Source organism: Calidris pugnax, unplaced genomic scaffold, assembly GCF_001431845.1.
Source record: "Calidris pugnax isolate Ruff unplaced genomic scaffold, ASM143184v1 scaffold13, whole genome shotgun sequence".
Lineage (NCBI taxonomy): Eukaryota > Metazoa > Chordata > Aves > Charadriiformes > Scolopacidae > Calidris > Calidris pugnax.
In genome coordinates this window covers 2,883,449-2,900,322 of record NW_015090810.1, presented here as the reverse complement: position 1 = coordinate 2,900,322, position 16,874 = coordinate 2,883,449, and the positions used below count along the sequence as shown (strand labels likewise).

At 37.3% G+C, this 16,874-nt stretch overlaps 2 protein-coding genes across 3 annotated transcripts in view; one reads left to right on the top strand and one right to left on the bottom strand.

The window, feature by feature from the left end:
* LOC106885985 (chromosome unknown open reading frame, human C18orf21) overlaps positions 1 to 6,341 on the top strand; it is a 7,689-nt gene extending 1,348 nt beyond the window's left edge. For both annotated transcript variants that reach the window (XM_014938538.1, XM_014938539.1), the window contains exons 3-4: positions 3,109 to 3,317; positions 3,726 to 6,341. In XM_014938538.1, the coding sequence (XP_014794024.1) occupies positions 3,109 to 3,317; positions 3,726 to 3,855 (339 nt within the window). In that variant the 3' untranslated portion in view covers positions 3,856 to 6,341. The remainder of the gene's footprint in view (positions 1 to 3,108; positions 3,318 to 3,725) is intronic.
* A 344-nt stretch (positions 6,342 to 6,685) lies between these two features.
* The window catches only part of RPRD1A (regulation of nuclear pre-mRNA domain containing 1A), a 45,748-nt gene continuing 35,559 nt past the window's right edge, over positions 6,686 to 16,874 (bottom strand). Inside the window, exon 7 of the mRNA XM_014938535.1 lies at positions 6,686 to 11,341. Within this exon, the coding sequence (XP_014794021.1) occupies positions 11,192 to 11,341 (150 nt within the window). The 3' untranslated portion in view covers positions 6,686 to 11,191. The remainder of the gene's footprint in view (positions 11,342 to 16,874) is intronic.

Below are 16,874 nucleotides of genomic sequence, written 5' to 3'. Positions count from 1 at the left end.
GGGTTTAATATTTTTCCTAGAACTTTTTTTTTTTTTTTTTTTTTTTTTTTTTTTTTTTTTTTTTTTTTTTTTTAAAAAAAAAAAAAAAAAAAAAAAAAAAAAACAAAAAACCCAAACCAAAAAAACCCCCGAAAAGCCCCCCCCCCCCCCCCCCAAAAAAAAAAAACCCAACCCCGCATGTCAGAGAAGCTACACAGACAGTTCTGCCTTCCCTGTGATGTCTTTAGCATCAGTCTGGGTAGACTCTGCAGATGTCTGAGATCTTGCTGAAAATCAAGTAATTTCTTCCTGCCAGGAAGTTTTGGCATTTCCACTGTGAGCCACTGTATCATTTGTGTGGCTTTGCAAAAAATGGCGGGAGTGGCAGATTTTTGCCTGTTCCTTTTTTCCTGTGAATGTGGCAGAACTAGGATCTGGCAATTCTAGTAGATGCAGAGTTTTAATACAGCTGTATAGATCCTAAAATCCATTAGGATCCACAGAAATCCTTTGCTAAGAATACCCCAAAGCATACCTAAGAAGAAAAACATGCCATTGGCTGAAGTCGGGCTGGTTTTGCCAGTGTGTGTAGCTTGACATTGACTGCGTTTGTTTCAGCTCTGAATAAGGGCTTTAGTGATTGACAGATTGTCAGATTTTTCGGTTTTATCAGTTGTGTAAAAATGTATTTGCTCAGTTTAACAAGCTTTACTCCATTTATTTCAGTAGACTCTTAGAGCTGCATCAGATTATTGTTACCTTCTGTACAAATTTTTTACATTTGTCTGAATATTACTGTTTATAGGAAGTCTTTCAAAACTAAACCACATAGGTAATTTAAACAAGTTAATGTTGCTCTTGAGGCTTCAGTTCTTTTTCCTAAAATTACTAAGGTATGTAAGATTTAATTACTATTTTTTATACTACTTACTATTATTTGAAGAATAATAGTATACATTTAACCTAGTGTTGCCAAGGCGTGCACTACTATTAAAACAGGTTAGGTGAATGGATGTTTTAATACATGAGACAGCACCCTATTGTGCCCAGCTGTTGCTGGCATGCTTGGCACTTTCTCAGATGAGAGTCTGCTGGTTTGGGGAGTAAAATTTTCGAAACAAAAAATCATTAAAGAGTCAGTAACACAAAATTAAACTGAGGAGATACCACTGAGGTTCTCAGCTGTCAGGGCAAAATAAGACACTCCAGAAAGGCACCTTTCCTTTTACTCTCTCCGAATTGTAGATCATAGTCGGGCAGCAGAAAGGGCATCTGAAAAGCTGGAATCTCTGCTCTATTTTTCTGGGATCACAAACATTTAGAGTACAATAAGAACTGTCTCTTTAAACAACTGATGAACAGCGTCCTGCAGAATTTTGTTGGGTTTGTAGGATTCACTGTGCATTCATATGAGTAGTTTAAAATTCAGTTTTAAATAAGGTCCAGTTTAAACTCTGGGTAATATTCTAATCTTAAGAAATAATTACAGTTTGCTGCACCTGTGTTCTGCTCAATTCTGTTTGCATTTGTGTTGTGGATTATGATTTAAGTATTTCTGGTTTTAGATATTTGAAATACTGTCAGCAACTGACAGCTTTCAAAATTAGCAATTTAGATCCCTGTAATCTAATACTTAAGACTTGCAAAAATGAAAATTTGAGTGTGGTTGAAAATTAAACCAAGCAACAGTGTGACAGGTTGTGCCTCTGATACCTTTCTTAGCAAGTAGAACTTGATTTGAGAATGCTTCTGCAATGAAAAGGCATATAGCATAGGAACTATTCGGAGCTTTTAAAATTTTTGGAGTTAACTGCATATGCGGTTCAGGGAATGGAAAGTAGCTGTGCAGTGCTATGATTAATCCATTAATTCCTGCATTATAAGGTGTTCACCTCCATTTATATTCAATGGAGTGCTAATTTGGTTTGTGATTCTTGTTGTGGGTTTTTTTCCCCATCTGAATTTCATTTAAAAGAACTAAAAATACATCAATACCTCTGCTGTATAAATTAATGATCTTTCTCTCTTGCAGTTTGTTAGGCTGACAAAATAATGTCTAGAGACAGTCAAAACACTTAACTGAAAATGTTTCATTTCGGCATTCCTAAATGTAATTCTTTCTTAGCAATCTGAATTTAGGTAAATTTACACAGTTTGAAATGAAGAGTGATTCGGTATAGATGTTTTCCAAACTGCTTAGACATTTTTGTGACATTCTTTTTGAGTATGTTTTTTTCAACCAGAAACATCACGTAACTGTGTTTTTTCAGTCAGTTTAACTGTGTGCCTCAAAAAGTTGTCTGGCTGCATTACTGTCACGCATCTTAATAAGAGTGGTTGCCATGGCAGTCAGGGATATTAGGAATATCTGACAGTCTCTATGACTGTCTGACATTATCTGTTCTGATGCACCTCTGCAACATCCTCTGCTGCTGGAAGTTCCCTGTAGCCTAGAAATACAGATCGAAGAGAAAGTGCCCTTTCTTTAGAACGTCCTGCGTATTGTAGTAGGTGTTTCTGCACTAATGGAAAGTCTCTTCTTTGTTCACTAAGACCTGCTGTTATTAGTTATGGATGGCTATTTTTGATAATACTTGATAATATACTTGAAATATTATCAATACTTGAATATACTTGAGTATATTAAGTATATTATCTCAAGACTCCCTGGAAAGCATGTAATAGAACTTCATTGGGGATAGAATATGTTGATGAATTTAGATCACGCTTATTTTCATGTATTTTAGCAAAATATGAGTACCCCATGTATATACCCAAGATACCGTATATGTCCAGCTCAGGTGCTGTTTCACCTTTCCATTTTGGCAGGGTTGTTTTCCTTATCTCACTGTACAACGTTACATTCAGAGTTATGAATCTCCAGAAAACAGTTGCTAGGGAATTGGAGTAATTTCTAGATAAACCCACAGGATGTGTTTGGCTTAAGAAGCCTGAATGAAAATACTAGGTGCAAAGTATATGTTGCTTTTTAATATCTCATGTTTCGCTTAAGCAAATATTTAATTTGCGTCATGATATTTGGAGAATAGTTTGGATAATTCTTACAATGGCTGTGTAGAGGTAAAAAGACTGAAAGAATGGTTGATACTTCCTTTCTTCTCTCCACAGCTGGTTACTTGCAATTCATGCAACAAAACAACAAGACATTATGGTAAAAGCAGGGATTTTCTAACTACCAAGACACACAATTCTGGCACCCCGAGCGTTAAATCCAGCCTGAGAACACCAGATGTAAAAAATCAGTCTGCAAACAAAGTGACACCTGTGGGCTGCAGTAGTTTGGGATCTAAAGGGAACACTCCCTCATCACTTCTCAGGTATCTCTTTCTCTCCTGATTAAAGAGTAGAGTATATTACATCCTGTTAGGAAAGGGTGTCAGGTACTGACTTCAGAACGATCACTTAAAAAACTTTAAGTTGATAACTAAGAATTTTTCTTAGTGGTCTGACTGAGGATATCAATTTTAACTTTCCAACCTTTAAAATCAAAGATTCTGATGAAAAGTGACTATGTACAAAAAATGCCCAGTTGTGGTTTTGTCATTAATGTGAAGTGTCTAGCTTAAAATTTGCATAACAAAGTTATACTTCTGACCACTTTCACATGAAAATACATTATTTACATTCAAAATTTTTCACTTGAATTCTATATATGCACTTCCATAGTTACTTCATATTAATTTTGATTCCTCACCTTTATCACATTTGAGTCTTTTGTTTTTCAGAACCAGCTCTGCTTCCAAGACTCCCAGAAACTCCAAATTTCACTTCTCTAAGCTAAAACGGATGCTTGACCTAGAAGAAAAAGAGAAAAGCCAGAAGGCAGATTTGAAAACCTTCTTGACTTTGCTTTAGTTATTCATATTTTCAAAGTAATAAAGATTACAGCAGTAAGTATTGTTCCAGTTTTAGTAAATCAACAAAGTGATTTCTTTAAAACCTAAGCTAACAGCATGTACCCTGTGTTAAGCGTGGACCGTATTGTTTAGAAGCGAGCTTTGTTTCTAAGGGGACTGATTGCCTGCAAGAGGCAGATGATAAAATAGCCAGTCTGATATGCTTGGGAATCTTGAACACGTTTTGCAGTCTCTCATGGCCCAAGAATTAAAGGCCGGAATCTGTCATTTGAGGAGGCTGACAATACTGGATCCATCAGTGGGTCCAGCAGGACCAACAGGTAGGTTGGCACACCTGAAAGCAATTTGGCTTTCCTCCACCTCCCTCTGCCACTATTTTTAAGGTAATGCATCACAATTGAATTTGAAAGATCTCATCCCTGCTTTGCATGTTTGAGTAAAACAGACACTTTCACCGGCACTTTCTCTAGGCATGTCTTTTTCAGGGATTTAAGTAGTGTCCTGTAATACCGCTGTCTTTTGATACCTGGGGTATCAAAACTAGGTTTGCCCTGGACAGTAGTTAAATTTGTTGCACCAAAGTGTTTTGATGGGAATAGACGATTGTCAAGGTTGAAGTGGTCTCCATGGTCAGATTTTACATTTTCAATTAGGCACAGAGGTGAGGAAGGACAGTAGAAAGTCACCGTTCAGAACAGAGTTCATAGCCTGCCCTGTGTACAGTCTGCAAATTGTGCTTCAGATTTACCATCTGAGAAGAGAAATCAGTCAGTTAAAAACATCTAAATTCTTCGGTTTAAAGGTCTGTATTTTTCTTTTTTTTTTTGTATTCTAATGAATGACTTCCTTTAAGAGTATTCAGACTGAATGAACACTGTTGAAGAAATAGGACCAGTGAATAAGTTGGCAGACTTGAAAGCAATTCAGGGCAGGGGAGAATAGTTCGTTGCAAATTCTACTTACGGTCTCAAAGATCGGCGTGTACCCTTTTTATGTCTCCTGTACACTTGTACAATAACTTTGGAAGGTTTGCTGCTGTTTGTTTCTTACGTACATGGAGGATCAAATTAATTGTCATTCTTCGATCAAAATACGGAACTTGGGAGTTACATCTTTTCCACTGTAGAGCTTGGCATTAATTCACCTGTTGTTGCTGTATTTATGGTCCAGTCCTCTGGAAAAATACTTCCATCTTATTGATGGAAAATGTGCCTTATACAAAAGTATTTGAAAAACAAGTTTTGCAATAAATTTTTATGTTGAAAGTACACAGATTAGGTACTCTAGTGCTGTGCTTCCTGTGAGGCTTACGTGAAACCAGCATGGCCATCTGGTAATGTTTGAAGGTGAACCGATATTAACACATGAGATCAGGAGTATGCTTTTGCAGCAGATCTTCCAACTGTCCCTGTTTACTGTGCTTTCTACGCAATACCGAGAGGTCTCGGAGTATGAGTCATGTTCCTTTTGGATAAAACTACAGCTAATGGATGAAAGTCATAATCTGGGGCACAGCCAGTGTGATGGGAAGGCTAACGGGCAATCTGTCCCCAGGATCACAGGAGAACTGCTCTGAAGTACCCAACTCCAAAAGGTGTATTGTGGATGGCAGGCACTGAGCTTTCAGGTATTCTGCACTCCGGCTGTAGTACTAGTGCAGTGTGCTATTTGGTAGCCTGGACAGTCTTGTCATGCTCCAAAAAACATGTTTTTCCTTGTAATTACCAGAGTTGTCAGACTCGTTCAGGTGTGGTGTTGTAAAGGGATCACTATTGCAAGCTGTCAGACTTCACTGTGGAAAAAAAGGAAAAGAAACCCATTCAGTATGTGCCATTCCTTGCTTTACAAGTGTGCTTCAAAATGCTGGGCAGAAATAAGTGTTGGTACATTTTATCTGAAGTGCTTTTATGTTATTCCTAAGCCTCTAATACAGTCTTTTTCTGTTCGTGGACTGTCACAGAATCAGTGTAGTGAAAACAGAGAGAGACAGACACACACATACATATCTCTGTATATACATCTCTATACACATCAGATGTATATATATATACACATAGATATGTACATACGCGCATCAGATGCACTCTTCCCTTCACAATATATTACATTTCCTCTACTCGATGAAACACTGAGGCTTAATCATTGGCTGCCTCCCCACCAAACCTCTGCCGTGCAGCGCGCCTGGCTTGGGTTTGAAGAGCTGGAAAGACAACTCCAGAGAGAGGAAACAGCTTCACTGCTTTCAGTGAGGCCAGGATTTCACCCCGACTTGTGAAGCAAGGCCAAGAAGATTCTCCATTAAGCATCCACCACTGCCTACAGGTATTTAATAACAGACTGAGAGTTATTTCCCAGCTCATACAAATTCTACTTACGCAATGCTATGTATATCATTGACAGTAATAGCATCATACCATATATTGAAAATGTTATAAAATGTGGCTTAATACAACCAGTGCAACTAAAATGTATTTTCTTTTGAAACATTGGTTTGAGCCATTTTCCCATTTTTGAGTATTGGGGACCTCAAGCTGGCATATTACAGCTGGTTCTCTCACCCCCAGCCCCCCTCTAAAGAAACATAAACTTCAGCCAGACTAGATGATATATGAGCAATATTTCTTTTTAAGAAATTTACAGTTCTAGAGATATGACCTCAGACCTTTTGATGCACTGCTTCCTCACTGAAAACTGTCACTTTATCATACAAAATACAGATTACTGAACTTCAAAATTAGTAACAATCATTTCCTCAGCATCACTATTAGATTTTGGTTGACTGCTAAGTATAGAGGTTGAGTAGGCAAGCAATAAACTGATTTCAAAGATGTTTTTACAACAATGTTTTATTCTATTAAATATGAAAGAGCATACATACAGGTGTTATTCTGAGGACATAAATTACACAAGGATTACACATTGTCAGAAAAGCACAATAATGAAACATCTTTACATTTCAAACTTTTCTTGTTAGCTTTTAACAAATGAGTCTATTTCTGTTGCAAACAAGTAACGAGTGCTATTGAACTTTTGCAAATTCCCACAAAAACATCATGCTTAGTAGGATACTTTAAATATTGTAAAGATGAAATCAGAAATAGATTTCTAAATAACAAGATGGAAGAGATTTACTACTTAATCAAGATAAATGACACACTGAAATAGGAGCTGAGACAAAATTGGTCATTCATTAAAAAAAAATTCCACTTCAGACACTACATTTGAATCTGCTTTCTTTACTTGCAGGAATAGTCACTGTGATTACATGCACGAGTAATGAGCAGAACTGGCCCTACATATTTATAAGTGTAACCATCAAATTTCAGACGTGCTGGTTTTCTAGCTCACTAATTTTTCCACTGAAAAACACCCACACCCATGAATCTATTTGCTTATGTTTCAAAAGCCTGAAACCCAGCTCTTCTGTAGAGGACCTATGTATGATTCCCATGTCTTCCATGGTCATCTGTGCAGGGGCCTCCTGCATCCTATGCATGTGTTTTGGGTCATCACTGAAGTACCAGACTGAGTTACCACTGACTTGTGGGAGCAGTATTAATCTGTGCAAGTCCTAACACATTGTCTTCCTAAACTTCAGGCAAACAGGAATGTAATCTTATCATAATGAACGCTCTCAGTTCAACATTCTACTACTCAGATAAAATACGTAACAAGCACGTAGTACGGGTTGTGTTGCTAGCCATTAACTGAGGTGGTTTAATATATTAATACATTAACGGAGTGAAACAGGCTAATATTAATGCAGGCTGTGGTTTAATTTTCAAAAGGAGTAATGAAACACAATTTCTAAGAATGGTAATTTTTGTAACTAAAGACTACACATTTATTTTTAAAACCACAGAAGTGGGGTAATATTCCTGATATCTTTCAAAACATTCAGCAAAAACACAGCTTGAGCCTGCAAACACTAAATATACAAGCAGTCCCAGTGACCTCCAAGGAGGGCATTCTCGTGTGGCAAAGAGCTGCAGGATTGTCTTTGCTTTTTTCAGAGAATGCTCAATGAAAGTGCAATATAGTGAAGCAAATAATCTAATTATTATGCTTTTATTATTTGATGAAAAATGTTCAGATATTTTATAATTGTGCCTTCAGTAGGGTGGGCATTCTGGTTTGAGGAGAGTCAGACCAAGTTAGAAGAAAGGGGCAGGGTACACCCACACATTTTCTTTCCCAGGCTGGTAATGCCCCAATTACTGTACAATCCCACCTACAGCTAAAACATTGTGCTGCCCAGTGTCACGCTGCTATTGCTGTTTTGACAGAAGCTGACATTTGTTTTGCTTTTCGTTTCCACCCAGGCATGTTCTCCCTTTCAGCCCCTGGGCACCCTTCCTTTCCCCACCCAGCCTCTTTTCTTCCTGAGATGTCAGAAGTACGTACATTAAGCTTTGGAACCTGAGAATTTGGAGGTATTTTTTTGATACTACAGGGCTGCATTTGTATCGTACCATGTTATTTCCTGCTATGCTATTACAGTTACAATATAAATCTTCTAACTAGTTGATACCTGATGCCTTTCCCATACAAATAAAAAAAGCCACATACCATTCAGCCACTAAAACATGACAATTGCAAGAAGAGTGATGTTTACCTTCTGCAAGTCCTCTTTTCCAAACAAATGTTGAGGGATCATTTCCAAAATCCCAGCTATGAAATATTCCTTGAAGTAAACAATTTCACAGTAAAATAAAGAAAAATATATCCAGAAAATAGCACTCTCTCAAAATTAAAACTTATATACATCAAGAAGAAGTTGAGATTTTTCCTCGTTCTTTTATCAGTTCTACATTATCTGTAGATAAGCAACATTATCACTAAGAGTTATGTATAGGAAAAAGAAGTCTAGTGAAGTAAGTGTCCTGTCTTTTTCAATACCCTTGAAAGATCAAGGAAATTCAGCATTCAATTGTAGTACTATAATTAATTTTAGTTAAGGTAGCAAAAGACGGTTTAAGCTTAATTCCCTGTGGCTTTGAGTATCCAAGACTTAGATCCCTCAATGCACTCTGAACAAGCCATGCTGCTGCACTTACAATTGCCTCTGGGTACAAATTAAGTTTTCCATGGATGAGATTCAACCGTGATCTCACTATTTATCCTTCATGTTCTTTGATTCATTTTACAATTCTTAATAGATTAAGCTGTTTTAATATTTATCACAAATTTGGTGCTATCCTTTAGCAAGACTGAGCTTTAACTGCAACTGTAATGCACATACATGTATGTAGGAATTTATGAGCTGAATTTAACATACTAGAACGGAAATATTTAAAACACTAAAAATTTTATCTGTACACTCATTTTCTTATTAAGAATCTATGTTAAAAAGATGCCAATGAGTGCTATTTAATTTTGCATATTAGACTTAAACTAAAGAAACACTCCTCTGGATTCATTACAGTTAGCTCTTTGTTCCTATGGAGTGGAAAATTGCCACTTAAAACTTACAAGTCTTTGGACAGTTAGTGAGCTCTGCTGAACTATTTTCAGCACTTCTATCTGTCAGAATTTTTGATAAAATTAGAATTCCACATAGCATGCTACAGAATGCTATGTCAACAGCTGCATTTTTATCTTTTGAGTTTTTCCCCCTACTTAACTGAGGTCTAATTCATGGCAACTTCCATGAGAAAAGATAATTGGACTGAGGTGCTTATGTCCAAGTGTATCTACTTTAAAGAGAAAGATTATTCTCCATTCACATCTAACAACTATTCCAGCGATTAGCCTTGTAGAAGTCAGTAAGAAGTGACAGATCACTATCTTCAACAACTTCACTCCAGCACTATTTTGAATTGTTGTGGTTTTTGTAAAGGAAGAACAGATTTTTTTAAAAAAAATTTGCTTTTATGTGAGGAGTGTTAAACTTGTAAACTGTGAACTTAACTGATGCAAAGCAATGCCTGAAAAGTGCAAACCCATGAACAAAATGCTATAATCTTTAAATACCCTGGTGACATACCCAACTCAAAACCCTTGCAGCCCAGGTTGTTAAGGTCATCTAAATGCCAAAGGTACAGACAGGCATTTTTAAAATCGCTGCTAGACTTACTTGCCTAATTCCTATTGACTGAAAAGCCTAAACTTTCTGGCAATCTGCTAGATGCCTGTCTGTATCTTTAGTGAACTTAAAAGCTGGTGTATAGTACGGTAACAAAGAATTTTCACAAATTCAGCTACCTGTACACAAATACCACACTTGTGCCATGCAAAGGACTTTGTTTTTAAAAAAAAAAATAGAGACTAGGCAATCATTTTCCACAGTTTCACTTATACACAGGCCTGACCTGTCTCCTCCTATTCTGTGAGAAAAGACAATCAAGATCTAGAAATGTTTGCTGGAAGGGGTGGAAGTAGGGGCTGGAAGCCTACACTGGCCTCCGGGGTTTCTCAGTGGAAGATGTACAGCACGGCTGTATCACCGTGTGCCTGCTTGGATGGATGGTACATAGCATTGTCAAATTTTAATAATGGACATTTAACAACTGGGACAGTTTAGAGAATGACCTTTGAATTTAATTAAAGCTGTGAAATGGCTTCACATTTCTGGGATTAACCTTTTTAGATGGAGACACATGTTCCAGAAAGGGATTAGAGTACATATGAATGGTCTCTCAATTTAGAAGCTAAGCAGCTGTAAAAAGTAAGTTACAATTTTGAAACATAATTAAACTGGTCGATTGTATAGTTTCTTATGCTAAATTTTACGTGATACTAAAATATTGCAATATTTTGAGTCATTTAGGTATCTGCTCAGTGTAACATGATTTATGTTTTCCAATATAAAATCGGTTGCTAACATTCACTTCAAAAAAACCCACCTGACTTGTTTTGGGAGTGGGTAACGGACAGTAAGATCACTTTTAACTTTGCATTAAATTGTATCAACCTTCTTACAAACATAAGCTTGAGATTTCCACATTTCACTCCCTCACTAGCAACTGAAATGTCTTGAGTTAGAAGTATGCGCTGATTATATGCTGACTTACATTAAATACAGGGTACATAAGAAAAATCTTAGCATGTTTTTTATAGGGCACCCAACTAAAATCTTTACAAAAGATAAGCTAATTATCCATTCTTCAATGTAATAGACACAGATGCCACTTTTATAAATGTACCCTTATGTTCACTCGCCAATAAAATAGTAAACAAATCAACTTTTTAAACCATTTTTTATAAATTATTAGAGTATTTTTACTGACACTCTCCAACAATATACAAAAATAATACTACAAGAGTACCAATCAGTCTGACCTACCCCCCTCATTTCACAGAAAAGTAGAGGTTATGGAAGGATGTTCTTGCAATCAATCATCACTGTAGATGTCTCCTGCAAACGGTAGGTGTACGTGGCTGCCTGTGACGTTGGGAAGTCGGGAGAGATCAGGCAGGTTCTGGATGCGTGACCTGAGTTCTTTCCGTACTTGGGACACCCTGGCGAGCTTGCGTTTGTACTCCTGCAACACAGAAGAATTCAACGTGAGACTCTTTTGCTAATACCATCCCTACCACTTGACATTTTCTAAAGAAAGTGAGTTAGATGAGTAAACATCCTTAAATAGGTGAGAACACAGAGAACTGAATATTCTGGCGGCAGAGGCATCAGCTGTAGCATTTTCTCAGCATCTGACTTCAGAAGCACAGCCATGGGATTTTTTTGCTTTGAATGTTAAGTACATAAATGCTAACCAAGGAAGACAATCCCAGTTAACACAAATACGTGCTTCTCCCCATGTTACTAGTAGAATGGGATTATTCTTAGAAACTGTATTAAGCATAATGGGTACGCATACTCTACTATCACTCACTGAGTACAGGACGATAAAATTACCAATGTCAAAGAAGTTACTTTCAGCTCATACTGAAGAAAGAATAAAAAACAACCAAATACCACCTTACCAGGCATGTTGATCAGCCCCACCAAGCTGACCAATCATAAGTATTTTGTATTAATAATAAAAACCACATTGTATCAGTACATTTATGGATCTAACCCTGAGTCTTCAGAAACTTTTTGAACTGGGGACTAAGGATTTCCCATTGTGTTGGAACACAGGTCAAGCCACTCATAATTCATATATTTAATTAGGCACTTTTCACATCAAACAACATTCTACAAGAGAAAGTATTTAACACCGTAAACCAGTCTGCTAGAATATTGTTAGTGCTCCCCTATTAAGAACACGAGGTATAATGGAAAAGAATGCCAGCTTGTATAAAATTAAAACAGTTATTCCAAAATGTAGGAAGATTAGGGCATAATTTACAAGAATATTTACATTTCAAAAACTTGGAAACACATTTCTTTGGAGAGCAGAAGAGACTAAGCATTAGCAGGCAAAGGTTCACTTCATAAAAATATACTGTAATTCACAATACATCAAATGCAGGTGCTTTCTTACTGCAGCTGCAGGTTTTGCTGCAGCCCCAAAATGGCTGGAAATAACAAGAAATAGTTAACCTACAACATAGACAACCAAGATCTCATGATTATAACCACTTCTAAATAATAGTGAGGAAAAAACAATCTACATCATCCTGTGAAAGTGGCAAATATAAACACTTGAAAGTTCCAGCAAGTATATAACCACTATGCAAATGTCCATAAAACATAACAATCATACTATGTATAAGGGCTAAACCTATTTCTATATTGTTAATAGCATGGAGTAAAAATGAAGGCCAATGCAAAGACCTTTTGGTAGTGGGACCCAATACAGTCCCACCCACAGTGGGAACCAAATGTTAAATACCTGGGGCATGATCAAGATTATTGGATATGGTCCAACACACGTAAAAACAAAGTTTGTGACTATTAGTGGCAGAGTGGCCTTTTACCAAGGGCAGTGAGAGAACCACAAGAAATCTTAAATTCTTCAGGAGAAGGTAATGCATAACTAAAAATAGTAATAACTAAATCTTAACATAGAAAGAGAGAGAAGCGAACCTGAATTAGGATCATTGATACCTTGATATCATTTATATTTAAAAATTAAATATTACACACAGTTCAGAGTCTTACGAGATACTAAACACAGTGACAGCATAACAGACGTCTAGTCAGCAGAGCTGTAAACACTTACTGATGGTACACAGGGCAAAGTACGATCCCTTGTATGATACAGATGACCCAAAAATCTTACAACTACAAGTCCTTTGGTCCTAGGAAAACCATCACTTGCTCACACTTGCCCAAAACATTCTCTCTGGTGCAAGTGATTTCAAGACATGGCTGTGGAAATGAAGGGCTGTATCCTGATACTGTATCCTTACAGTAATGCCCAAAGGCCATAAATACTTTAGTGTTTCATATCTAATATTACAGCAGTATCCAGAGACCTCAGTGAGCTGATGCTGTGCGAGAGTTGTAGCCCTTTGCCAGCATGTAAAAAGACAATAACAGAATACTTCTGGCCCTTTTCACTATTTATTTTAGCCCAGATTGCTCCCAACTATTATTTTAGGGAATAGATTTTAATGGCAGAGAAAAAGATGGGTTTCATTGTTTGGTAAAACAATTTGGCAATATACAGAACACTTGATAACCAGACTCGCTATTTTCAGAAGCAGGATGGCTGGGGATTGAGCACTGGGCAATGAGGGCTTTGAGCAAGCTTGGAGCTAGGAGACCTGGCCTCTGCTGTGAAAGACGTACTGCTGAACAGGGAAGGATGAGCAGAACCATAACAGAACAAAAATACTAAAAAACCCCCAAACTGTTAAAAAAGATTAACTCTAAAATCATTCCAGCAGTTAATTCTTGTAAATGGTGTTTGTATCAGCTGAATCCTGACCAAGCTCATTCTCTGTCAATGAAGAATGTGAAGCAGCAAATCAACATCCTTTCAAAGCGTTATCACAGATCACACTTAGCACCTAGATTCTCTCACAACTTCACTCCAAAATCTGAAATGTGCTTTAGATTAGATTGCCAGTTGCTTGACTCCATTAAAATTCCCTTTAGCTGATAATACATCATTTCCATTGTAACATTACATTTCTGATATCCAGCATTTTCCATATAAATTTTGCCTGGGACTTGCCGACTAGTGATTATCGGCTTGATCAGTATTACTGACAGTAGGTTCCTTTCCCCACTAAGGAAAATGTTCCCATAAATTCGGTCTCCCATGTAATACAGTTCCTCTCGCCAACACCTATAGCACAATGCACACTCTCAGGGAGTCAAAATTTGTTCCTTGTACCTTCTTAGAAAAACAGACTGCTGAGAAGGTTTGCTCAAGGTTTTTACTATAGAGTAGATAAAAAATTACATGAAGTTTTATAGTTCATTATATTACTGATGCAGTATAAGCTACAACATGCAATTTTAATACAATTTTGGTAATCCAAAGCCCATGAGATCTGCAACAACAGGTCAGATGTCCATGATTATCCTCCCCCACACGGAGAAATATTATTCACCTGATCCAGAGCACCTCGTTTTCCATGACACTCTCAAAACCATTCTAGAAATCACTAGAAATGTCTAGTTTTCATGATTGATATGCAAGTTCAACAGAGGGCTGATTTTCAAGTCAGTGACTTAGCAGTTCTGAGGTACTTTCCAAAGGGCTGTTTTTCACAGTTTGATTCTATTTAAAATCACTAGTCACTTCTGAAAGGGTTTGCTTGTATATTTTTAAGGCCACTAATGTAGTCCTGGCATTACCTAAGTAGTCCTGGACTGCTGGAATACAAGTACCAAGTCCTCACTATCAACGATACTCATTACATGTAGAGCCTTTAATATTTTATCATAATAGCATGCACATATACCTACAACATTTTTCCTCAGTGTGTATGTTGAGAGCGTGACTTAATTAAAGCAGAGGAGTGGGAATGGGGACATCTAGGTGTCATTTTTGATATTGTTGCTGTGTATTATACAACTAAGTAACAATTTACCCATGCTGTTGACACTTCTAACTGCAGAAATCCTCATGGAGAATTTCTATTTCATTTTCATTATGTTGATTTAAGATATACTTCAAATTACCCCTGGGTAAACGAGGCAAGATTCAAGCTATTTACTTCAAACCGTCAAGGACAGGCAGAAGCATGATGTTTTCTTTTGCTACACTGAGCATAATTTGCATTGCTTGCTACCTATGGAGAACCTTACTCTTGGGATATGTATGCAACCTTATGTATGGAAATAAAGTATCTTCAATTTTTTCAGCAGTCTAAGATAACAGTACTTTCAAGTAATAATTTTTTGTACTTCCAGTCATAAAAGTAGGTTTATGAGATAATTAGAAGAACTTATTTTGCTCATTAGAATCCCACTGATTACTACGATTTCCATTACTTGACAGTGTAGAATATGGCTATTTTGTGAAAGCGATGCTAACAACACATGGATTCTGCACCTAGATTAATAGTAATTCTTTATCAAATAAGCACCAGGCAAAAAAGCCAAATAATTTTTGATTAGACACTATAATCATCATGAATAACAAAAATGTGGGTAGGCCAAACTGGCTGTACACTGCAGGGGATATTTTCCCTTTCAACCAAAATAGATCTTAACATAGAGTTTCTGCAATTACCGTAGAGATGTGCAACAGCCAAAACAACTGGAAACTTCATGGGTATGCTTTCACATTACAACATCAACATGAGCTTGAACCCTTACCTGATCACTGAGGCTATAGCATGCACCAAAATAGTGCACAGAAGAAGGTATAGCAAAGTGAAAGAAACAAAGTCTAATTCCAAAGCAAGAATAAAAGGCTTGCAGAAAATACAAATATTTAATCTGCACCCTTGTTAGCTACAGAGAGAAAGGTAAGGTAGAAATCAAAACTCTCAATAAAGAAAAATAAAACGCAAAAGGCTTTTAAGGTCTGATGTATGTATGTATGTATGTACACCAGCATGCATGGGCTGTCTACATACATCATATTTAAAACTGAGATATCTGACTTTTTAGGTCTGTTCCAGCCTTCCCACTTCAGGTGCAGACATCGGAGCTGAGTCACAGAGCAAAGGCTTCTCATGTGCTGTGTCCAACAGCACAGAAACCACTGGAAATCTTCAAAGACTCAGAGAAAGGCAAATAACATGTGATACCCTGATATATAGATTTTGAAGTTCAGAAACACAATATTTGTTTATAGACTCCACCTTGTTAGCATCTAATGCCTTACCCAGTCTGGGTATTTTTCTGCAAGAAAGACTGACAACCAGGCTTGGAAGAATCAGATACGCCTCACTATCAGTCTGGAAAACAGATGAGCATGGTTAAATTTCGCGCTGCCTTTAAAAATTTGGCTTTAAAATATTAGAGACTCCTCAACTTGTCTGTAAATGAAGCGACAGGAAGCAATGAACCCAGAAGTTTGAAACCCACAAATTAAATTAGTGACCATCTGGGGACAGCTTGATTAAGTGACTTTGTCTACCTGAATCAGCTGTTACGCTGTGGTATAGACAGGAATATACTGCAGATCTTCAAAGCGTAAATTCCTGGATGCAGCAGCAGTAAATAGGAACAAGGCATTTTACCGGGACATTTCCCATCTGAAGGTCGATTATCTGAAACGTGAACTCCTTCACAATGGTCACAAACTATTCTTCCTGTTCCTCAAAAATGCAATTTCTTTGTCTAGCTCCTTCCAGACTAAATCTGGGTCTCAAACCTCGTTCACCCCAGTCTTGACTCCTGGTCTCCATCTCCATTCCTTAAACACTCTTCCTAGAACCAATCTCTTTGTCCAGCAAGGCTGTTCAATGCCTCTCAGACTCCTGTCATGTCTGCATCTATATCCAATACAAACATTCAAAACTGTTTTTTGCTTATCTGTTCCCATTTCCTTCCTTTCTGACTCTGTATCATCTCAATTCCTCCCTCTCTAATCCTGGTCTGCACTTATCACTTTATAGTTTTGGCTGCATCTGGTTCCAGTTCCACTTGTTTCTCCCCAATACTGTCCAGATGTCTCTGTCACCTCACAGCAGTTTTTGCTTCCATCCTTATAATCCAAA